At 41.5% G+C, this 24,286-nt stretch overlaps 1 protein-coding gene across 1 annotated transcript in view; it reads right to left on the reverse strand.

The window, feature by feature from the left end:
* Positions 1-21,232, reverse strand: part of IGBP1 (immunoglobulin binding protein 1) — a 29,721-nt gene extending 8,489 nt beyond the window's left edge. Inside the window, exons 1-5 of the mRNA XM_055123004.1 lie at positions 21,003-21,232; positions 20,335-20,628; positions 10,589-10,784; positions 6,771-6,850; positions 4,484-4,593 (exon numbers count right to left, since the gene is read on the reverse strand). Coding sequence (XP_054978979.1) covers positions 4,484-4,593; positions 6,771-6,850; positions 10,589-10,784; positions 20,335-20,628; positions 21,003-21,193 — 871 coding nt within the window. The 5' untranslated portion in view covers positions 21,194-21,232. The remainder of the gene's footprint in view (positions 1-4,483; positions 4,594-6,770; positions 6,851-10,588; positions 10,785-20,334; positions 20,629-21,002) is intronic.
* Positions 21,233-24,286: the final 3,054 nt, after the last annotated feature.

The raw sequence follows: 24,286 nt of genomic DNA on the forward strand, positions 1-24,286 counted from the left end.
ACCTTTGTAGAATTAAAAGCTATATTCTCACTCTACAAATAAGAACTAGAATTAGTTTGATATTATTGCCAAAGATTATTTCATGTGTGAATATACCAGAATTCAGTTTTCCAACCTATTAAATACAAACACTTTAGTAGCATCAAGTTTGGGGTATTATAATTTATGCTGCTATGAAATTGTTTTGTGTTTGTTTCTGGGTCACACCGGGAATACTGAGTGGTTACTCCTGGCTCTGCATTCAGGAATTACTTCTGGCAGTGTTTTGGCGACCATATGGGATGCCGGGGATCAAACTGAGGTTGGCTGTGTGCAAGGCAGGAGCCCTACCTGCTGGACTATCTCTAGGCCCTATGAAAATTCTTGTACAAGTTTTTGTTAACACTTCCTCTAAGGAAGAAAATTGATCTGGGATATATACATATGTTCCACTTCAGTGAATCTGTACCACTAACTACCACACCCTAGGTTCTCTGTCTTAGTGATTATCTTTCTTCTATTTACCTTGGCTTTATCTTGTTTGTTTTTATTGTTTGGGGGACATAACGGATAGTTCTTTCCCCCCACCACTTTTTGGGTCACACCCGGTGATGCACAGGGGTTACTCCTGGCTCTGCACTCAGGAATTACTCCTGGCGGTGCTCAGGGACCATATTGGATGATGGGAATCAAACCTGGGTTGACCGAGTGCAAGGCAAACACCCTGCCCACCGTGCTATCGCTCCAGCCCCTAGCTGGTGGTGCTTGAGAGACAGCTCAGCAGTGCTCAAGGGACAAACCTGGAGCTCCCACAAGTAAAGCATGTGCTCCAGCCATTAAGCCATCTTTTTGATCCCTTCACCAAATTCACCAAAACCAATGCTCTGAGGGGGAATTTTGGTTAGACCTGGTAGTGCTTTGGGAGGGGCTGCATTTAAAGCATGTAGTCAGTCCTTTTAGCTATCTCTTTAGTTATCCTTTACTTTGGAGGTTTTTATAAGGTTTATATAGGTTTTTCTATTTTATAAGTATATTAATGATAACTGTGGCATTTTGGGGTTTTGTCTCTGGGGGCCAGGATCCCCAAAGGCGTTCAGGATCACTCCTCGTGGGTATTAGTGGATCATATGTGGTGCTGGGAATCAAACCTGGGTCCACCAAGTGCAAGGCAAGTGCCCTACTTGCTGCATTATCTCACCAGCCCCGTTTTGTTTTTTGAGGCCATATCTATTGGTGCTTGAGGGTTATTCTTGGCAGTGCTTAGGGGCTGTACAGTATGGGGAATTGAACATAGGGCATTATAAATATAAAGCAGGTGATTTACCACTTGAACCACATCTCTGGTCAAAATTTCATATAGAACCTTAGGTAGAAAATGTCATTTTTTTCTAATATAAGTATTGCAAGTACTACAGTTCCTTTTCAATACTTTAGTTGTATCTCACAAATTTTGATGCACATTCATTACATTCAGTCTATTTTTTTCTAGCTTTTCCTGTGATTTTTCTTTGACCTACTGGTTGCCCAAAAGTATATTGTTTAATCAAGTTTTAAAATATTAGGGGATTTGAGTTATGCTGTTACTGATTGCTTACTTATTTCTACTGTGATCAGAGAATATAATCAGTTTGATTTCAATATGTAAAATTTTGATGACACTTATTTGATGGCCCATATATGGTCTATCTTTGTAAACATACTATTCATATGTAAAAAAGGTGTATTTTGCAGCTATTTGGTATACTGTGTAAATGTCAAATTGATTAGGTGGCTGCTAGTGTCTAGGCCAATGTCCTTACCAATTTTCTCCCTCATTTTTATCAATTATTTATAGAGAAGTATCAAAATTTCTAATTATGATTATAGATTTGCGTTTCCCCATCTAATTGTTCTACATGTAACTTGAAGTTTGTTGTTAAACACAAACACATTTATAATTGCTGCCTTCCTTGGAAATTTATTTTTTATCCATGTGAAATAATCTTTTCATACCTAGAAATAAGTTTTGTCTTCGTATCTAATTTTTATTACTACAGTCATTAATTTCCTTATGTTTACTGACCCTTTTATTTTCAACCAGTTTGTGCCTTCATATTAAAAATGTAAATCTTGTAGGTAGCATATAGTTAAATCTGATAATCAATTTGATTTTTTTCCTCTTTTGCCAAACCTGGAGCTGCTCAGGGTTTACTCCTGGCTCTGTGTTCAGGGATTCTTTTTAGCAATGTTCAAGGGGATCATATGTAGAGCCAGTGGTTAAACCTGACAAGCACCCTACCAGCTGTACTATCTTTCTAGCCCTGAATTTTCATTTGAAGATTTATTCCTTTTATATTTAAGGTAACAGTCTTTATTTTGCTGGAGTATTGTTAATCCTATTTGCTCACTGTTTTATTATTCATTCCTTTTATTATTATTAGTTTAGGTTGTTACAATAATCTCAAAGCTTAGCTATCAATGTATCAAATTACCACACTGTATTAACTCATTTTATTCTAGTTTAATCTGATACAATAGTGTTAAAGTTTGCAGGCTGGGGCAGGGGTGGCAGGAAGGATATGGAGGATATTAGTGGTGGGAAATGTTACACTGGTGGAGGGATGAATAGTGGAACACTGTATGACTGAAAGAGATCATGAAAGCTTATAACTGTATCTCACGGTGATTCAATTAAAAAATAAATTAAAAACAATAAAGTTTATAGTGTCAGTGTATAAAACTTAGGCCGTTACAATATGTTAAAAGTTTATCATACTGATGCACAAAAATTGTGCATTGGGTGTTATAATAGTTCAGTGTGTATGGTTTCTATGTACACAAATTAGGCTAATACAATAGTGGTCAAAGTTTATGGCATCTATGTACAAAAATTAGTCTATCACAATAGTGTTAATAGTTTATAGTATTGATGTACAAAAATCAGGTTGTTACAAGATGTTAAAGTTTATGGTATCTATGTACAAATTTGTAGCACTCTACCATCTGCTAAGTGTCCATGAACCTTCAGCAGTGTCCCTGTGTCACTTCTAGTCTGATCTCCCTTACCCTACTGTCTTTCTTACCCTTTTTCTTTTCCTTTCTGTACTGATGTCCTAAATTTTACTCTTAATATCAATTAAAAGGGGCTGGAGTGATAGCACAGTGGGTAGGGCGTTTGCCTTGCATGCAGCCGACCTGGGTTCGAATCCCAGCATCCCATATGGTCCCCTGATCACCGCCAGGAGTAATTCCTGAGTGCAGAACCAGGAGTAAGTCCTGTGCATCACCGGGTGTGACCCCAAAAAAGCAAAAAAATATATAAATATATCAATTAAAAAATCTTTGTTTTTGTAGAAGTTTTAGATTCACAGTAAAACTGAAAACTACAATGTTCCCATATACCCTCCCTTCAAATCCCTAACACAGCCTTTTAAGCTATCAACATCCTACACCAAAATGGTACATTTGGTACAATCAATGAACCTACATTGAACATAAAATTATCACAAAGTTCATAGTTTACATCAGGATTCACCATAATGTTTTAACAATTGCTTCATGCCGTTCAAAAAACGATCAAATGAGCTTAAAAAATAAGATTAAGTAACAGGCTCAGAGTGGCTACCTATCATCCTATCTATTAAACTGTGATTTGGCTCCAGTCTGCTTACATTTTTTTCTGCTGTATCAGATTCTGCCAATCTGCTTCTCTACTGTTTTCTTCTACACCACAAAGCACCACTCTGTTCTAATTACCCAAGCTGGGCATCAAGAATATAGTAAGCCAAAATCCCTGCCCTCAAGAAGGTCCAAGTGCTGTTTCCTCTGCTTCAGTTTTGAAAGCATTTGGTTGTTTTTCAGTGCTTTTAGGTAGGTGGTTTTTCGGGTCTGTAAGTGCTTAGGGGGTCTGGGGGCCACTCCTAGAAATACTTAGCCAATGCGGTCAGATGGATCAATGCTAGGGTTGTGTGATATGATGTGATGCTGCTCAGGTCCAGCAGTGCTCAGCAGCCCCTAGGGCTGCATGCGAGTCATGCTAGAGGGGCTACTGGTTGAATTTAGAGCCCTGTGCATAAAAGGCACATACTCCTGACCCCTGTGTTCTCTCCCTGGGCCCCAGGTACTTACTTAGTTTTTCATATTTTTGTCTAGTTTACATTTGTTACAATTTAGTTTACATTTGCTACAATTATTTAATTTGTATTTTTACAATTTGAGGGACTGGCCTGATATAACTACTCTGCCATTACCAGAAGCAGAACTGCTACTTAATTTTTTGGTATTGCTGCCCAGTTTGTTTCTACATGTGATATCTGGAAAGTAAGCTGCTATAATCCCCCTCCACCATCCTTCCCAAGTCATTTGCTACTTATTTTTATTATAAATAAAATATTCCCTAAGATCTGACTATTAGAATATTTGCCCATACTATTTCTGCTCTTAGAGGATAATACTTGGTCTAAATTTAAATGCTAGGGGTAAAGAACCAGTAGAAGTGTAAAGAATTTCCTTCCACCCATCATACCTGATGTCTTGGCTATTCCTTGGTCTGGTAATGTGTTGTACTTCTGATGTTGTTCGTACCATTCATTTACTGTCATCGTTGCCAAACTTGGATATCCAGCACCAAATACTCTGTAAGAATTACACTGCAATTAGGAAACTAAACAAATCCAGCATCGTTTTAAAGCCCTCTTCTCTTCAGTGACAAAACCTGTGTCTGTTTCATACTCCTCTACCTGGCTAGAGACTGAGTTGCTTAAGCTCCTTTGAGGACACATAAAAAGCAGCATCAAAATGTCACATTCAAGTCAAGAGCTTTCATGGGGCAATATATTCAAGTCAAAAGCTTTCATGGGTCCAGGATAACCTATCTAAGAGGTCAATACCTACCCCCCAGACAGTGATGACACTAAAGAAGGGCTTTTTTACATTTGGCAGGTCTAAAACGTTACACAGAGGAAGGAAACCTTGTTACCTTATGGGAAAGCATCTAAAACACCTCTAGAAATCACAAATTCTAGAGAGGCAAAGACGTTCTTCTGAGAATTACAGCTAAACCCAATGGGAAATAATTTTAAAGTATACATTTACTCTTTACATCCCTTTCTTTTTCCTTTCTACTTATTTTTATTTTCTCTTGAGCCTATTTTAATCCCATATTAGTGAGGAAAATGTCTAATGAACACTAATCATCAGGGAGATGCAGAGCAAAACAACAATGAGATATCATCTCACAACACAGAGAGTGGCACACATTAAAAAGAACAAAATAAGCTGGCACAGATGTGGGGAGAAAGGAATCTCCTTCATTGTTGGTGAGAATGCCGACTGGTCCAGCCTTTTTGGAAAACAACATAACCATTCTTTAAAAAAAACTAGATATTGAGCTCCCATTTGACCCAGTAATACCAAGTCTGGGAATATATAACAGGGCCCCAAAGCACACAGCAGAAACACCAGTTGCATTCCTATGTTCATTGCAGCACTATTCATAATAGCCTGGATATGGAAACAACCTGAGTGTCCGAGAACAGACACTGCATGGATAAAGAGACTATGGCACATCTACACAATGGAATACTATGCAACTGTTAGGAAAAATGAAGTTATAAAATTTGCCTATAAATGTATGGACATAGAAAGTATCATGCTGAGTGAAATGACTCAGAAGGAGAGGGACAGATTTAGAATGACTGGAGATATATATATATATGTATATATATATATGGGACTGGAGTGATAGCACAGCGGTAAGGCATCTGCCTTGCACACGGCCGACCCAGTAACAACAAGTCTCACAATGGAGACATTACAGGTGCCCGCTCGAGCAAATCGATGAGCAATGGGAAGACAGTGCTTTATATATATGAAGACTAATGTCCATGGCCAGGAAAACAGGGACTAGGAAAACTGTTGGTATCAACCATAAGGGTGTGTGGGGCAGAGGGTAGGTAAGTAGAGAAGGGGATAATATGACTATAATAGCTGGAAATGATCCCGCTGGACAAGAACTGAGTATTAAAAGTAGGTAAAGGGATATTCCTGATAATATTTCAGTATCTTTACTACAAACCACAATTCCCGAGAGAGAGAGAGAGAGAGAGAGAGAGAGAGAGAGAGAGAGAAGAAAAGCCTCTGCCATAGAGGCAGACTGGGGGTTGGGTGGGTGGGGTGTTGATGGGAGGGAAACTGGTGCTGGGAAGTGTACACTGGTGGAGGGATGGGTGTTGGAACACTGTATGAGTGAAACCTAGTCATGAACATCTTATATCATAGAATCACTGTCTATCTCACAGTGATTCAATAAAAATTAAAATTTAAATGTTTTTACAGAGAAAAGAATGTCTGAAGACAAAAATAGAAATATTCTCTGATGAAGTAATCGGTCCCAGAAGTGAATGAATCCATGAACACTGTACTCTGGTACTCATGCAACTCAGCCATAAAAATAGGGGTCTGCAACCAGGGAAGCCCTAAAGCCTCTGGAGCACTTAAACATTGCTGGGCCCAGGCACCAAAACATCAAGCATGTACCACCAGGTTGAGCATTCTTGGAGGTGGCCCATATAAAATATAGGGATGACGTTTTAAGACCAGAGAGATAGAGAGGACTGCTGGTAAGGGACTGTTTTACATGCAGCTGATCTGGGTTTGATCCTAACAGCACACATGGTCTCCCTGAGCAATGCCAAGAGCAACCCCTATACAAAGAGTCAGCAGTAAGTCTTGGGAAACACTGGGTGTGGCCCAACCACCTGGCCCCAAATAGGAATGTATGTAAAGGCAACCCACTTTTCATTGCTACATACTTGGCTTGGGCTACATTCCGAGTGAGAATGAAAGGTTTCATTGCAGGCTTGTCTTGTTGAGATGAATGGGACGTAGATGCCTGAAAAAGAAATTGACAGAAGAATATTTGCCATTGAGCCCACCACACTCTGCAGGGTTTTAGGTCTTTAGATGCTTGAAAAGCCGTGAATTAAAAACATACTCAGGGACCCTCTGCGCCTAAAGACTTTGATTCCAGAGATGTAACACATTTGGGCATCCAGCGCAGCATCCGATAGCGATGCACTGGGACACCGAACTGGGCTACAACTCTGTGCTGCCGGGGGTGGATTTTTTTCCTCCCCACCCTGTCTTCCTGCACGGAAAGCAGCGGCCTGGCGGCACCCACGTGGCAGGCGCCATCTTCTGTGACTCCAAACCCACAGGTATTCGGTTTTTACTTTTGGGGCTCCCAGGAACTCATGGGAAGGGGGCGTAACCGGCACGCCCTCGGCCCAGATAAAATCGGAGTCGCTGAGCGCGAATCGGACACTCTGCGCCTAAAGACTTTGAATTCAGAGACTTCTTACAGCAATGCACTGGGACTGTGAGCTGGGCTATGTAATTTCTGGCAGAATTTTCCCTGGACTTCATACAGAAATCCAAAACTTAACATTTATAATTGTCAGCAATGTGAAACGGTTCCATTTGAACAGGTCTGACTTGGGGGGGGAACTCCAAATAATAACAGTAAGTTTTTGTTGAAATATTGAAGGTTTTTAAAGTAGCAGCCACCTCTCTGGACTGTGAACTAAGCAAAAGCCCCACGCTGGCCGACGTGGCGTGGCGTACACCATACTATGAGGCGCAGGAAGGGGGATGAGGGGGAAAAAGAAAAAAAAAGGGAAAAGGAAAAAGGAAAAAAAAGAGAGAGGGAGAGAGTTATGTACTTGTAGCAGTGGGGCTACATATCTCTCCATTTCCAGCAATGAAAAACTAATTATCAAATGTAGTAGGTCTGTCTCTCTTGGTTGGAAACTCCAACAACTATAGTGAGTTTTGTGTTGAATTATGGAATGTAATCAAGGTAAAGAAAAAATGAAGTGAAATTCATTAGTTATACAGTAGGGGGTAGGGGTGGGGGTGGGGGGTATACTGGGGTTTCTGGTGGTGGAATATGGGCACTGGTGAAGGGATGGGTGTTTGAATATTGTATAACTGACATATAAACCTGAGAACTATGAAAAAAAAAAACAAACATACTCATTCCCTATTTAACAGTTTCTAATATGTACCAGCAAAATATTAATGGTAACAGTTGCTTAGCTCTACTGAAATGGCTCAAAAGGGAGGAAAAGGAGGAAGTGATATAGAGGAAGAGAAATGTTTCCTAGAACTCTACATCTCAAAGTAAAACTTATTTGACTTTAAAATACTCTGGGGGCCCAAGTGGACACAGGGGCTAAGGCACCTGCCTTGTTTGGTCCCATCCTGGGCACTGTACGGTTTCCCTAACACCATCAGGAACACTGACAAGCACAGAGTTGGGACTAGCTTCAGAACCATTTGGTGTGGTCCCAAAACCCCAAATAATTAATATCCTGGGGGGGGGGAGATGTGACTCAAATGGGACAGGGCATTCCTCAGTTTTACGATGCCCTGGGTTGATCCACAGCATAAGATGATCCCAGAATACTGCTATATGGGCCCCTAAAACAATGAAAAAGATAAACAAAACACTCATCTCCAAAGGAGACTCCAATGCTTTATTTCATATTCCATTTAAAGTCCCTTCGGCTAAATTTGTAGTTCCTTTCCTCAGCCTAACTTTCAGTGCTAATTGTCCAGAACCTCTGGGGTTGTAAACAGTTTTACAAGTGGATGCTCTGACCAAAGCCACCACACGCGGAGAAGCTGAGAGACGGAAGGGCCCTGGTTTGGAGGGGGCCCAAGTGCTGGTAAAAGAGGAGGCCAACAGTGGGGAGCGGGGTGGCGATCAATCCAGGCCAGAGCTCTGTGGAGGGCTGTATCTTCTTCCTCAATGGAGTCCCCGAGGAAGCCACCGAGGAAGACATACAGGACAGGCTCAAGGAGTCTGGGGGAGGTCAGAAACATCCACCTCAACTTGGACAGGTGAACGGGGCATCTGAAGGGGTACAGCCAGGTGGGGCACGAGACCTACGAGCAGGTGAGGGCAGCTGTGGACGGGCTTGACCAGGACCCAGTGGGATCGCCCACCTTTGTGCACTGGTGCTTTCTCCGGGGCGCTCCCCACGGGCGAGCGGAGATGCTGTTGGAACTCAGGCTAGAGCCGCCACTGAAAGGCCATCGGGGATCCTGTGGTCCTACTGTAGAGATCTGACCATACACCCCTGGGGACATGGGCTGGGGGGAATCCAGCTTGTGTATAGTTAATCCCTTTTCCTATTTGCTTAGTGTTTTTTCAATGACAAATAAATGTTTATATGTTTAAACAAACAAAAAGTGGATGCTTTAGAAGCAGAAGTTCCTAAATGCAAGGGAGGAAGTATAGACTAGTACTTTTCACAAAAAGGTGTTGCAGGCAGACATATAGAACAGGTTTGGCTAATAAGGGACACACTCAAAGTATGATCCCAGGAAAGGTGTTCACTTGGTTACAGTTCTATTACTTTCAAAGTCAATTTCATTACCTGATGTGAACACAATATCTAAAAGACAAAAAAAAAAACACAGATGGGGGAGGCAAACCCATGAGGAATTATGTTGATGTTACTTTAAGACAAAAGCTCCTATGATAATTCGTACGAATCAAATTAGAAGTAGAATTTATTGAGGATTTGCAAGTAAATGCTAAAGACTAGCCGAGAAATTCAACTTCAGTTTATATTGTATCTTCTGTCAATAATTGTAACAGAGACTGATCTTTTGAAGTAACAGCTCCAAAGCAAGATTCTGATCTTCAAAGAGAGCCTGAGCTATGCCACAGCATGTTTTAGCAGCCCTCCTGACATTCTGTGTATGAAGATATCCTTGTTTTGTCTCGTAAATGTGAGGGTTTAATTCTGATCTCCCACCCCCAGTCAAACCTAAACACAAGCTGTCTTTCATTTTACCTTCTCTACTTGTTTCTCTCATCACCAATGCCTTTCTTTTCCATGAAAATCCTAATCTGCTCCCCATTTGTTTAGTCAAGTAGAGATTTTAATGGCCTGTCTACTTATTCACTCCTTCAGCGGTCATGAAATTCCAGAGTCAAACCCAATTCCCACTTCAGAGATGTCTCCCTTACTGGTGGCATGCCACAAAATTATAAGTGATTAGAAAGATGTTACAGATAACAAGAGAAAGCTCATCCAGCAAACCTCCTCATTCTTATTGATCTTAGTAAAAACAAGCAGAGGCCAGACAGTTAGTATAGCAGATAAGACACTCGTCTTGGTCTCTACAAGCAGGAGTGATCCTTTAGTGCAAAGCCAGAAGCCCTGAGCACAGCCAGGTGTGGCCCATCCTCCCACCCCACAAGAAAAAAAAAATCATTTTATGGAGCATTAAAAGGATTTTTTTCTGGTCTAGTCATTTTTAACCTGTAACTGATACACATTTATCTGTGTAGGTCTGACAATTTAATGTTGGGGTCTGAGGTGACATTAATGGGGCCTAGAGGTATTGTGGGCAATCAGGAACCATTCAAAGGTACTCAATGGGTTCTGTAGTCCCAGGGAACATACTCATGACTGCATGTATGTCAGGCATGTGCTCCAGACCTTTGAGCTATCTACATGCTTCCTGAAAGGATTTTAATTGGATCCCTCTCCTGTAGAATATTCCTATCTCTGACAGTAGCTTTTTGAGCTATCTAGGCAGAGACAGGGCTTACCTCTTTGAAAGAATCTTTGTCTCTCAGGATCCTTATCTCCTGGTCAATGCTCTCAATCTCTTCTAAGCTGATACTAATCCACCTCCGAAGATGAAGGATATGAAACTCACGAACACGTTGATCATCTGCTTCACCGCTTTCCACAGCAGACTTCAGTGCAGACAGCCTATTTTCCACCTCCTTCTTTACTCTGTATCTGTTCCACAGAAGATTACCCATGAACTTAAAAATAACAGGTATTACTTCTAAAGAAAGCTACTGTTGCATTTTACAAGACAATTGACCAGGCACTAAGTATAGCAATTTCTACTATGACAAAGTTAGCATATTCTATATGACAGCTTGCACCAAGGTAGTTCCCTCAAGAGTACAGCAAAGTCTAAAAATTACTTCTGAATCCCAAAAACATACTAAGTTTTACTTTTGACCTCCTCTATGTTCTTCCTATCACCTTAAGGTAGGGACTAAGTACATTAGTAATTTGATCACATCAACCCTGTTTAGCTTGAGTGCTCAGAACCATATCCACTTGGGAATTACGGTGTCAAAGAATCGAAAAATATTAGGGTTATCTGTCTGCCACTGATGCAGGAATTCCATATGAGAACAGCCTGAAAGATGGTTACTTCTTTTGTTCAAGGCAAAACATTCCCTCTATCTTCTATGTTAACCTGATATATTTCAAAGACCCCTCCCTAATCACCCTGCATGTCTTTCTCAGGATGCATTCCAGTGTGTTATCTATCAGTCATCCCATAAATATTTACTGAGTACCTATTGTGTGACAGGAACAATTTGAGGTGCTGCATACGCAGCACTATATATAACAAAAATCTTACTTTCATGAAGCTTGCATTTTAGTGGAAGAAAGCAGACAAAAAGGAATAAGGGAGAGTCAAATGTTGAACTGTGCTATGAAGATGTAAAAAGAAAGGAACTGGACAGGGTGATGATGCAAGAATAAGGTTGCTACTATAGATAAAAAAATCAGGAGAGACATCTCTGAAGAGGTTACATTTGAGAAAAATGTCATGGAAATCAGAGAGTTGTCACTAAATAAAAGATTTTGAGGTGAAAAGCATGTACAAATCTCCTTGGATGGAAGGATGCCTGACAGACATGACTGAAAAACACCCAGGCTGGTGTTACTATCAATAAGTGAAGAAAAAAATGACAGGAAATAAGGTCAGTGAGGGAGCCAGGGTCATAATTTTAAGGACTTTGTGTAGACCCAAGATCTAAAGCATGACATACTATATTTTGAGTAAGATGAGAAAGTGACTAGAGGCTTCTGAATAGAAGACATGAACTGAAGAGTGACGTTGACAAAAACATAAATTATGGGCCACCCTGACTATGGTGTGGAGACAGTGGTGGATGGGAGGCAAGGGGAGCAGAGAATCAATGAACAGGATACTGCCACAATACAAGTGAGAAATAGTGGCATAAAATACAGACGGTGTAGAGGCATTTCAAATACAGAAGATACTACCTCCTGATTTAGTGGATTTAAGAGTTCGAGGGAAACTGAGATGTCAAGGCAAAACATTTCCAAGAGAAGTATATTGATCTCTCTGTACTCCCTACTCTAGACCTTCCGATTCAGGGGCTCCTGTGCACATGTGAGGTTCTTAACCTAAGGTCCAGGGGTATATTTTGAATGCAGGGGCGGCTGTAATTTTGCCTAGAATTCTCCTCCTATGTATTCTGCTCTGCCGGAGAGAAGCCATGTGCTTTTCAACAAGTTATTGAAGTCTGTGACCAATGAAAACCTGAGTTTCACTGTTCTGGAAATAGCTTTTTATTTTTATTTTTTGTAGTAGTCACACCCAGCAGAAGTCCATGCAATGCTTAGTCCAAAAGGGCAGACCCAGTCATTTGGCACATGAGGGCCACACTGGTGGGGCCCATGAGGGCTATACTTGGTGGTGCTGAAGGGTCGGGGCATACAATACTGGTGACCAAATGCAGGGCTTCAAATGTTAGGCATGTACTCTACTATTGGAGCAATGTTCTTGGCTCTTTGGGACTATTTTTAATTATAAAACTTTTAGGCCCATCTGCTCTTCTTACCTACCAAGTGTCTACATAGTATATTACAAATAACCACAGCATTATCGTAACAAAATGTTTCAGAAGAGTCCATTTCTAGCTCATGAATGTTGTCAGAGTTAATACTTGAGAATATTTAACTTTGGTTGCACTCCTCTCCCTACCCTCATTCCTGTTTGTCCCAGTCAGAAAACATTATGAGGGCCTTAGAATATACATAATCCAGGGTAAATTCTCTTTTTTTTTTGGTGCCACTCCCTGTGGGGCTCAGGGTTTACTCCTGGCTCTGCACTCAGGGATCATTCCTAGAAGTGCTCAGGGAACCATATGTGGTGCCAGGATCTAATCTCGATTGGCCGAGCACAGTGCCCCAGTCCACTGTACATTTCACTCCGGCCCCTGGGCTAGTCGTCTGGTCTTCTATATGTTCCCGTGCTTCCTTTCTACTTCTCTGCATGCTATGAATCTATTGCTCTAGTCTTGCTCCTCTACATCCTTGTGCTTATAACGTGTTCCGTATCATCTGGGACTCTCCAACACCTGTTCTTTTAGGTTAGTGTCATTTAATTATTTTCAACTATAGTGGGATCACTTGTTATCCCAGCCTAGAAGTACCCAGGGACCATTAAGGCTGTAACTGACAGTGTTTGTGGGGGGAAAGAGTACCGGGGATCAAACTTAGTATCATGCACCAGTAATATTTGTGCTCTACAAACTGTATCCCTAGCCCTTAGGTGTTTTAAAAATCCTTTTGTCTTAGCAGAACTACCTTTTCTTTGGAGGGTGTGCATGGAATCCAAATGAAATAAAAATTAACGTTGCCTGGGGCTTGATAGTACAGTGGGTAGCACACTTGGCCCAGGTTCAATCCCTGGGTTTGATCCCCTAAGCCCTGTCAGGAGTGGCCCTGAGTGCAGAGCCAGGAGTAAGCAAGCCCTGAGCACAGCAGCATGTAGACCAAAAAGAAAATAGATCACCTTGGTTAATTCGGGGGAGGGTTCCCGTTTGTCCTCAACACAGTAATGAAGTGGCTCTAATAAGCAGATCGAAAATCACTCTCCCAGACCATCACCAGTATTATAGGATCCCTAAGATAAATGATTACATGAGAATGCAGGTATTCCTATCACCCTGCAATGCCCAATCCTTGTCACTCTCAAAATCTAGGCACGGTTTACTATTCCTTTTATGTTCCCAAACTGCCCAAAAGCACTTACATTACAAATGGATCAAATACAAATCCATACCAATTTTTGCCTTGCTACTCTCCTGCTTATTTATCCTTGTGTTCACCTTCTGTGAACATGCCACTATCATGCACACCAGATGGCCTGCACTGTAAACTTTAACTTTCTTTTACACCTTAAAAATCTCTGCAGCTTCCCATTATTCCTTGTTCTTATGAAGCTAATCATAACTGTCTTTACCAAAGCAATGTTTTTACTTCCATTTTTATTACCAATTTAATCCCTATGCACAGTCTTCCAAGCTTCACTCAATCATCCTCCCTTGTCACTGGCAATTCCAAATATTGACTCTGCTGGTGTCATTTTCTTCTCCTAGAAACATCTTTTCTCAGCCCCTATTCATCATTTCAGTGGACCACACTTTTCTGTGCTCTAGTGGAAAGAGCACTAGAACTGGGAATATTCAGAATTAAGTCTGCTCAACTTTACTACCTCTAGTAACTTTAGGAAAGTAAATTCTCAAAGCCATTTCCTTATTTATAAAATAGGGTCAGAGCAAGAACTGTGGCTCAGGAGAAGGCATGCCTGGTAAGTGAGAGGTATCATATTTGGTCCCCAGTATTACGAACACATAAAATAAGGATAATAATACCTGCTTCATGGGGTTATTTGGAGAATCAAATGTAACAAGACAATTTGTAAGCAATACAAATATTAACTCATGAGAAAAGTGAGGCTAGGAAGTGCTAGATGGCACTCCATCTTGTAAGTGATAAAAAGTCAGATTGGTCACCCAAAACAAGTCTTACTTCAAAGCATGGTCATTTACTTGGGTTAGGGTGGGGGGAGGTTGGATCACACCCAGCTATGCTCAGAATTTACTCCTGGTTCTGAGCTCAAGGATCACTCCTTGGAGGGGCACTGGGGACCATATGGGGATCAAACCCAGATGCTCATGTGTAAGGCAAGCAAGGGTCTTACCTGCTGAATTACCTCTCTAGCCATCCTTGCCTTCTTATCTCTATGTGGTGTTTTCCCTTAGAAAACTAGCCATTCACGAAAGCTCCTGAATTTTTAGCACTAGCTACAACAGCCTCAGAAATTTCAGTTGTACATTTCCTCATTTTATAGATATGGCTATCTAGTTTTCACTTTAGTATCTAAATTCAGTACACCTAAAACCAGTCTCTTTACTTACCCAGATCCTATTTCTTCTCTATTTCTGTCAAAAGAATGGAGTTACAGTTAATCAATCAAAGTTATACTTACTCTTCAAAGACAGGGATTAGAGATGATACCTGAAGTAACTTTAAGAGAAGATAGAGTATTTAGATGGTTTATATCAAGTGGTTTCAGGATATAAAGTAGTAGTTGGGATGGGGGTAGATTTACAAACATAAAGATCAGAACAATTTGTTTCAAATCATACAAATTCTTAGAGCAAAAATTCAACCTACCACCCCCTCTTTCGGATAGGGAATTACTAAGAAATTACTCAGTGCTACCCCCTAAAAATCTGCCTTCATTAAGATAACAGAGAGTCCAGAGAGACACTACAGTGGGGAAGGCTCTTGCCTTGTATGCGGCAGACCCAGGTTCAATCCTTGGTACCTCATCTGATTCCTCAAGCCTGCCAAGAGTGATCCCTGAGTACAAAACCAGGATAAAGCCAGGTGATTACCAGGGGTAATCAAAATTACCGCAGCCAGGGGTGGATCAAAATCCACGATAGTTAGAGAGAAAACAAACATAAAGATGCCCCCAAATGACACCAGAGGGTACTATCATTCTCTGGGATTGTTTCAGTGTTTCCCATGTTTCCATGGGGAAATAATATACTAATATGTTAATTTACATTTTGGCCTGCTTCTCCTGTTTCAATCATCCATGTGCCTACTTCCTTATAAAGACCTCTAACTACATTTATTTTGCCAAACTGGACTATTCTCCATTCCCCTTACACTACACAAACTACTCAGTCTTTGGGTTTATTGTTCGGGTTCCTCCTGGTTGTCAACAAGTATTTCTTGAGCACCATCTATATGCCAGATCCTGTACTAGATGTATCACTATAACAAGACAGAAATGGCTTCTGTCCCCATGGAATATACCATTCTGAAAGGAGAGGCAAAACCAAAATAGACAGATTAGGAACATTCCATGCAGAGGGCAAAAATTCTGTAAAGGGAAGAAGCTGGGCCTTTCTAAAGAGGTAAATTAAGTCCTTTGTGGCCAATGGTAGCTGGAGACAGGAGAGCAGTCAAGGATCGCTTGTGGCAGACCATCAGCAGCCTTGCATGTGGCCGACTGGATTTGACCCCTGGTACCACATGATTCCCTGAGCCCACCAGGAGTGATCTCTGAGCTCAGAGCCAAGAGTAAGTCCCGAGCACCAGGAGATATTCCTCACCCCCTGAAAAAATGCTGAGAGCCCACTGTGGCCAAAGTAGGGTGGGGGGCATGGCACATAATGAGACCACGTCACAAAGAAAGAGGCCAGGTCACTCAGGGGCTTGCAATTAATGATTTTGTTCATTTGGGTAAGAGGTATTGGTGCCTAGACAAATAAATGCTAGTGCAGATGGAGAGATACGGAAGGATTAAAGATTCATTTTGTTGCTAGCATCAGGAGGCCTTTGGATACTGGGTTTCGCAATTCAGAAGGGAGGAATGAAAACTAAAAGATAGATTTTAAACACTGGGGTGTGTGGTGGATGTGCCTTGTCAAGTGTTTAAGACTTGGGTGTGGGACACTTTTTTTTGAGGAGGGAGGCGTGTCCAAAAGCCAAAAGTTAAATTTCAAGCATACCAAGTTTGGAAAGTCTGTAAAATACCCATTTAGGGCATTGGCAGAGAGTCTGAAAGTCAGGAGAAGTCTGGGATATTGATAAAAATGCAGTAATCATCAACAAAAGGATGATGTTCGCATCTCCTCTATCAAACATTTAATAAAAACGTGCACAATCAAGCTTGCTATCCAAAGATGCACAAATCAAATCAATGAGATGAAACCATCCCTACTTTATCAAAGTTCACATTAAGTTATTATGCTTTTATTGATAACCTACACTAGTACCTGTTTCTGTGAACTAAAATAAATCTGAAGATTTCACTTTTGCAACAAAAGAATAAGAAAAGAAAATAATGCTCAGTATTGTTTTCAGTAAGCCATTATAGAGATGTTTGCACACCAAAAGCAAAGTGATACTGCCAAGCTCATTCACTGAAATTACTTAACATAAATTGTGTGCTTATCTATCATATAATTCCTGCTATGCAGAGTTATTTTAGGTTTTATGTAATTGGTTACTCAATAACATTTTGCAGGTTATTTGGGGGTCTGGGAGCACTACAATAGTTTTCATTATAAAGGAACTGTTTAGCTTTGTAATGATGGGTTTCACAGGGACACTCTATTTTTAGATAGCAGGGTCAACATCTATCTCTGCCTCAATTGTATTTTTACACAGTTAACACTGAATAACTGCATAGTAGGACACATTTTGAAACTTTCTTATTATGGAAAACAGTATCGTTGCAGTCAAGAGCTTTAGATTATTTAAACCCTTTCAGTTGTAGAAATCTATCCTCAGAAAACAGTAGCAAATGAGATTACAACAGCAATAAGCAATAGTCTTAGTACCTGATAACATTAAATAATTGTCACAACTAGAGAATGAATTATTATGTAACCATTAAGTATGGTTTAAAAAGACAGGTAAATACTATCAATACAATCAATACAATGTCAGATAAAAAGAGTAACTATATACTATTACTTCGTTAGCTAAAATTAATATATAGCTGGAAGGACATACAAAATTAAGTTAGCAAAGATTTCAGCCTTATTTGTAATTTTTTAAAAGCATCATTTTCCAACTTTCTATAGTGAGCGTTAACTTTTACATTCAGGAAAAAATTGTAGCTTTCCATTTTTAACCATTAATAATTATGGGGCGCACTTCAGGATATGCTGGGGGAAGCAGGCACGTGGTGCTAGAATTGAACTGAGGCACGTGAAATGCAAGCCATGTGCTCAACCCCTTGAGCAAAATACCCAACCTCATAACCATCCTTTAAGGCTCACCGCAAGTGCTATTGTAATCTGAGACCTTATTCTTATCTATACTGAATCATATATGATCACATCCTGGGGTTTCTCTACAACACCGCTTACCTCTGTGGCATAATGCCTTTTACATTTTACGTAATTATTTGGATACCAAACCCACTGTTTAAGTGCCAAAAGTCCGTCCCCACATTCTTAGAATATGATAAATTTTACTTTAAACAAGTCTATTCTGTTTCCTCTAAGATCATTCACTGTCACTAGCCTCAGACCACTGCTTATTATTTTTCTAGCCTTTATTATCTGATATTTACATTATCATGTACTAGATTACCGCCTGTCTCTTTAACCAAAATAAAAATTCCTTGAGGGAACAGAACTATCTAGCTCTCCATTATCTAGAAAAGATCTTGGCACACAAGAAAGACAAAAAAAATTTTGTAGAATGAGTCCATTTTTGGCTGGAGCAATAGCACAGTGGGTAGGGCGTTTGCCTTGCACGCAGCTGACCCGGGTTCGATTCCTCCACCCCTCTCAGAGAGCCTGTTAAGCTACTGAGAGTATCTCGCCCCCACAGCAGAGCCTGGCAAGCTACCCGTGACATATTCAATATGCCAAAAACAGTAACAAGTCTCACAATGGAGAGGTTACTAGTGCCCACTCGAGCAAATCGATGAGCAACGGGTTGACAGTGAGTCCACTTTCAGCACTCCAGTTTGGTTTTCAATTGCTAGTTTAGAGGTGTAGAAAGGCTAAAAACCACTGTCTAGTCCAAGCTTCTTCTCTAAGCTTCATGCTACTTGAATGTCTCTTAAGCACTTTAAATGAAACACATCTCAATACCAAATTTATACTGTTCCCTATCCCCTGCACTTTCTTCCTCCTTTAGTTCCCATCTTAATGAGGTTCAAGTTCTACAGTTCTCCACTGATAAAAGCCTGGTGATCTCTGTTACTTCACTCGAGCCAAGGCCCCACCAGGCTTTCTGTAGTCAACACTCCTAAAAAGAATTTATATCCCCTTGTTCTGTCTACTGCTGTAATGAGCTATCAGCAATTGTGACTTAATTGGCTCTAATCTCCTTTTCATTCTAGAGTGTGCTAGGTAAAATGAAAATATGACCAGGCTTCTCTTCATGAAACAAAAGCAACATTTCAGCAGACCCCAGTTACCAAAGTTTAAGCTCCTTAGCATGCTCATAGTAGGCTACATTTAGAGAACATTTGTTATCTGTCAAATACTCATTTGTGCTTCTTAATCCTAGAAGTATCATGGTTATTTAGATTTCACATATGAGAAGGTCAAAGGCTCAGAGAGGTAACTCTGAGTGCTTACTGTATTAGATCCTGTGCATTTTGCTTTTTATGAAACTTCTTTATGAAGAAGGGCCTATTATTATCCAACTTTACTCCTGGAAAAATTAAGGCACCAAGAAACTAACAACTTACTCAAAATCACAGAGTGATTAAAAGGAAGAGCAGGAGTCCAAAACCCTTCCTAAATTCTGGACAAGGTTGTTCTTTTACCTTCCTCACATACCAACCTTTCTGTGGTCCGGAGCCTACACCATACTTCTACATCATTCCTTTCCTTTCCCCCACTACCAACTTTGTCTTTTAGCACTAGCTGTGGAACTGTTCACCACCTACACATCTTTAGCCCAGCACCTGCATTCTTCAATGCCCTTATAGTTTTATTAATGCTATTAACTCTGCTGGCTAATGCTTTCCTTTTCTTTCCCTCTAGAAAATATTGTTATGTATCTTTTTAAAATTTAGCACAAGAGTCCTTGTTACAAGAAGGCTTCTCTCTGTTCAGTCAGCCTGTCTGCTTTCACATTTCTTCGTCTATCTACCACATCTTTAATTTTTGTCTTCTATCCCTATGCTTATTCTTCTTACTAGACTGTAGGCTTCTTCAAAGCAGAGACTACCCATTCTCAAAAAAGAGGCATACACACTCAATTTGTATCCTCAGTTCCTCACATAGCTCCTAGACATTGTGAGCATTCATGTTTAAAAAAAAAGAAACTAAGTAAGCACTTGTTCAAAGTGTTACAACAAAGACATGACAGGAGTAAAATGTTACACACCTGAGATTCTCAAACAGAAAAATAAATGGACTTCAGCTAAGAGGTATTGTGCCCTTCTGGAATACTGACCCTTGTATCATTTGGTTATTATTATACTATGATGTGAAAAAGTGTGGGCGGTACTCTGCTAAACCACATCGCTGCTACTGGCAACAATAAGGTAGGCAGTACAGGCCCTGACAATCAAGTACGACCATCGCAACGAAGAGGCTTCTTGGAACTCTCAGGAAAGTTTGCTCTCACGGGGCCTATCCTCCGTTAAGCACCCAAAGAGCAACATACACCACCGTTCCCGCCCCGACAGCAACGTCATGAGGCAGTCCTCAATTTACAGCCATCGACCCACCTCTCTATTTTAGCCTGTCTTTGAGTTGCCATAGAAACGAGGTTAGGATAGGCCACGGAGGAACTGGCCGTGTTATTTTCAGCTGTGTTGTTTCGGATGAGCGGGAGCTCAAACTCTGCCACGTGATAGTACTGGCACTGAGTTAAGTAGTTTAAAAAGTGTTCTCGAGCCTCAAACAAGTGTTCCAGACGCTTGCTGGGGTTGACTTGCTTCAGGGTGAGCGCTCCTTGGAATGCGGGCACCATCAGGTACTTGAGGTCGGCGGAAGCAATCTCTTCCAGTTCTTCATTGCGGCTGCGAAGAGCAAAGGGGAAGCTGGTGAAGCGCGACTGCCCACTCACACCCGGCTCCGGCTGGCAGGGGAGAGGCGTGGGGGGGGTGTGGTGCAAAAAGGAGAAGCCCGGGGAGCTGCGGCGGCTTCTGGTGCAAGGAAAGGGGCTGGGATCACTCCCAGAGCCTCGGCGGCACAAAGGGGCAGAGGCGTGGGGCTGTCGACGCTATGGGGAGGGCGGTGGGCAACACGACCGACACATCCTTGCCCTACGTGATCGGAACGGTTTTCCTGGCTCCGGGGGGTCTCCACCGCGAAACTCAGGGGGCTCCACCCTCGTTTTCCCACGATTACCTGCCTGCTCGGCTCTGCCTAACACCCTGCCCCGCCCCCATACCTGAACAAGTCGAGCTGCGTTAACATTTCGGCTGCCTTCTTAAGGAATTCTAATCCCTTGACCACCTTATTCTGGAGCATCCTGGAGCCGCTGGGATCCGTCGCTTCCTCCACCTCATCGAGAAGCTGCTTGCTGTTTTCGAACAGCTCGGAGAGCCGCGGCTCCTCTAAATCTTCTTCGGCAGCCGCCATCTTGGAGGAGGGAGGGCTCCTCCGAGCTCACTTCCGGGGTTAAAGCAACCCCGGTGAATTAGAAATTGACCAGCGGGAAAGAAACCGGAAGCGGCTCCGGATTGGTCCACTTGCTCCATTGTTACACAGGCATAAAGGCTTCCGGAAGTGCTGTTTCCCGGCCTTGGAGACCGTTGCCAAGGACTCACCCGCTTATCCTCAGCCGAGGGTGTCTGTTAAAAACCAACTCACCGAACCTTTGGCGCACTTTGACAATATGTTCTTAGACACAAACCCCCAGGGCCGGCCAGGCAAATGACGTAGTCCGTTCCCGCCGTTCCGGGTCACCAATCCAATCCTCACTCCCTTTCCCCTTCATGTATCCCCGCTCCCCGGCACACGCTGGAATTTACGGAGTTGATAACCTGCAACTCCAAACACCCCACAGCCGGCTTCGTTTGGTGCCAACAGGTCAAATATTAATTCCTCTGAAAACTTTTACTTCCCACACCGTTAGCTAATTTTATAAAGCTTCCTTGCCAGAATTAGTCTGCTTAAATTTCACACATGCCTGGTGATTCCATGCCCAGTATCTATCATTGTATGACTGAAAAACCAAGTGATTGATTTGGAAAGCAGCCCAATGACACAGAACTGCTTTGTGAAATGCTATACCTGTGGCTATTGAGCTATTTTAAATAGACATGCTTCTACATGGGTAACTCATACTCTACTTAAAAACAATAATTACAAAAACAAAGTAAGCAAGCATGAAAAGATGCTGATGCTCTGGTGGTGGTGTGCTGTTGCAAAATCGTATGCTTGAAACCACTGTTAACTCTATTGCACATCACAGTGCTTAAACATTTTTTAAGAATATAAAAATATCACAGTAAATTTTCCAGTGACTGGTCACTGTCACTGTCATCCCGTTGCTCATCGATTTGTTCGAGCGGGCACCAGTAACGTCTCTCATTGAGAGACTTATTGTTACTGTTTTTGGCATAGCCGATACGCACGGGTAGTTTCCAGGCTCTGCCTCGCGGGCTCCATACTCTCAGTAGCTTGCCAGGCTCTCTGAGAGGGGCGGAAGAATCGAACTCAGGTCGGCTGCGTGAAAAGTGAACGCCCAACCGCTGTGCTATTCCAGTGACTACATGTCGAAATACTAGTTTTTTGTATAGAGTGTGTCTCCCCTTGCATTTTTTTTGTGGTTCCAGGGCCGAAAACATGCAAGGCATATTCCATGTTCTTGATTACTAAACTATGTATCCTTGGCTCTCCTTTGTGAACTATTTTTATTTCTACTTTTTAAATGTACCTGCTGGAAAACGTAAAATTGCATATGCGGCTACTAGCATTACATTATAATGCTAGTAGTATTACTGTGAAATCTAATTCCAAGACTTTTTTGGGGGGATGTCACACCAAGCGATGCTCAGGGCTTATTTCTGTTTCTGCACTCAGAAATTACCCGTGGCAGTGCTCCAGGGACCATATGCGGTGCCTGGGATTGAACCCAGGGAACCTAGATGCCCGGGATCGAACATCAGTAGGCCGCATGCAAGGAAAACTTTCTACCCATTGTACTATTGCTCTGGCCCCTAATTCCAAGATTTTAAAAGAAAGAAGGTTACTGCTTTTGATACATCAGTATATGCAATCAGTATATATAAAGTTTATAGTTAGAGTACTTTACCATACTCCCTAAGGAGATTTTTTGGGGAGGGGTGATTTGGGCAGCTCACTGTGATGCTTAGGGGTTACTTCTAACTCTGCACCAAGGAATAACTCCTAATGGGGCTCAGGGGGACCATATGGGGATGACCAGAGATCAAACCCGGGTTGGCTGTGTGAAAGGCAAGTGCCCTACCCACTATACTATCTTTCTGCACACTCTCAATCCCACCCCCGCCAAGTTCTAGATTTAAATAAAGTAAAACACCAGTTGCTTGCCCTGGAATATAAGCTTCTACAATATATTTTTAACTAGAATAGAAAAAAACTTGCATGTAAAAACAACTAGAGGGCAACATAGGACAACATATGTGAAGTGTTGAATTTTACAGGCAGTTGGGAAACCAAGTTCAACAAGTTTCTTAGACATAAAAGCATTCAAATTCTCAAAACTTGAAATGAGCTTCAAAAATAAGGCAAAAATTGGCACCAGAAAGCTTAAGTGACTTGCTCAACCAGTTTATGATAAAACCAATGTCTTTGCAGCTCTTTCTGCTCCATTAATATTAGGTTGAGTAGTATATGAGAAATATGGGCAAGACTATGTGGGGCAGAATAATGCCCCAAACAAAACCAGTTCAGGATAGGGGGTGGTAAGTGCTGGTTAAAAAACTTTTCAGGGGAATTGTACAAACCTCCCCTTCAACCCCTTAGATAGAAGCTGGAGAGGAAGAGAGACTGGTGAGATGCCCATTTTATTTGTCTTAAAGACTCTAATAATTAAAGTAAACCTTTTGTGTACTTGGCCAGATAGACAAAGAAAAATAATACCTGTGAAGGAGACTTGGAAAATTAATAATCAAGACACTACAAACAATTTGTTTCTCAGCATTTGCTTGGATTTAAACAGTAGAAATGAGGGCCCCGAAGACTGGTTCATGGTTGGAAACTTGCCACAAGTTGGAGACAGGGATACCTAGGACAGAGAAGGGACCACTATGACAATGACGGTTGAAAATGTTCACTCTAGACAAGAACTGAGTGCTGAAAGGAGATAAAGGGATATACACAATAAACTTTCAGTACTTGTATTGCAAATCATGAGGCTCCAAAGGAAAGGAGAGAAGAGAAAGAGAAAGGAAAGAGAGGGGAGAGAGAGAACTATAGAGGCAGACTGGCAGAGGGGAAGAGCAGGAGGAAACTAGGGACAATGATGGTGGGAAAATTTGCATGGGGGAAAGGATGGGTGTTGGAATATTGTATGACTGAAACCAAATCATGAACAACTCTGTAACTGTGTAACAGTAATTCATTTTGAAAATAAATATAAAAAGGGAGCTGTTTATTGTGCTTCTTTACATAAACACTTTATCCTTATTAAATCCCTACTGTGTATGGTCTCTTATAATCTTAATTTAGTGGGGCTGGAGTGACGGT

Source organism: Sorex araneus, chromosome X (genome assembly GCF_027595985.1).
Source record: "Sorex araneus isolate mSorAra2 chromosome X, mSorAra2.pri, whole genome shotgun sequence".
NCBI classification, from domain to species: Eukaryota; Metazoa; Chordata; class Mammalia; order Eulipotyphla; family Soricidae; genus Sorex; species Sorex araneus.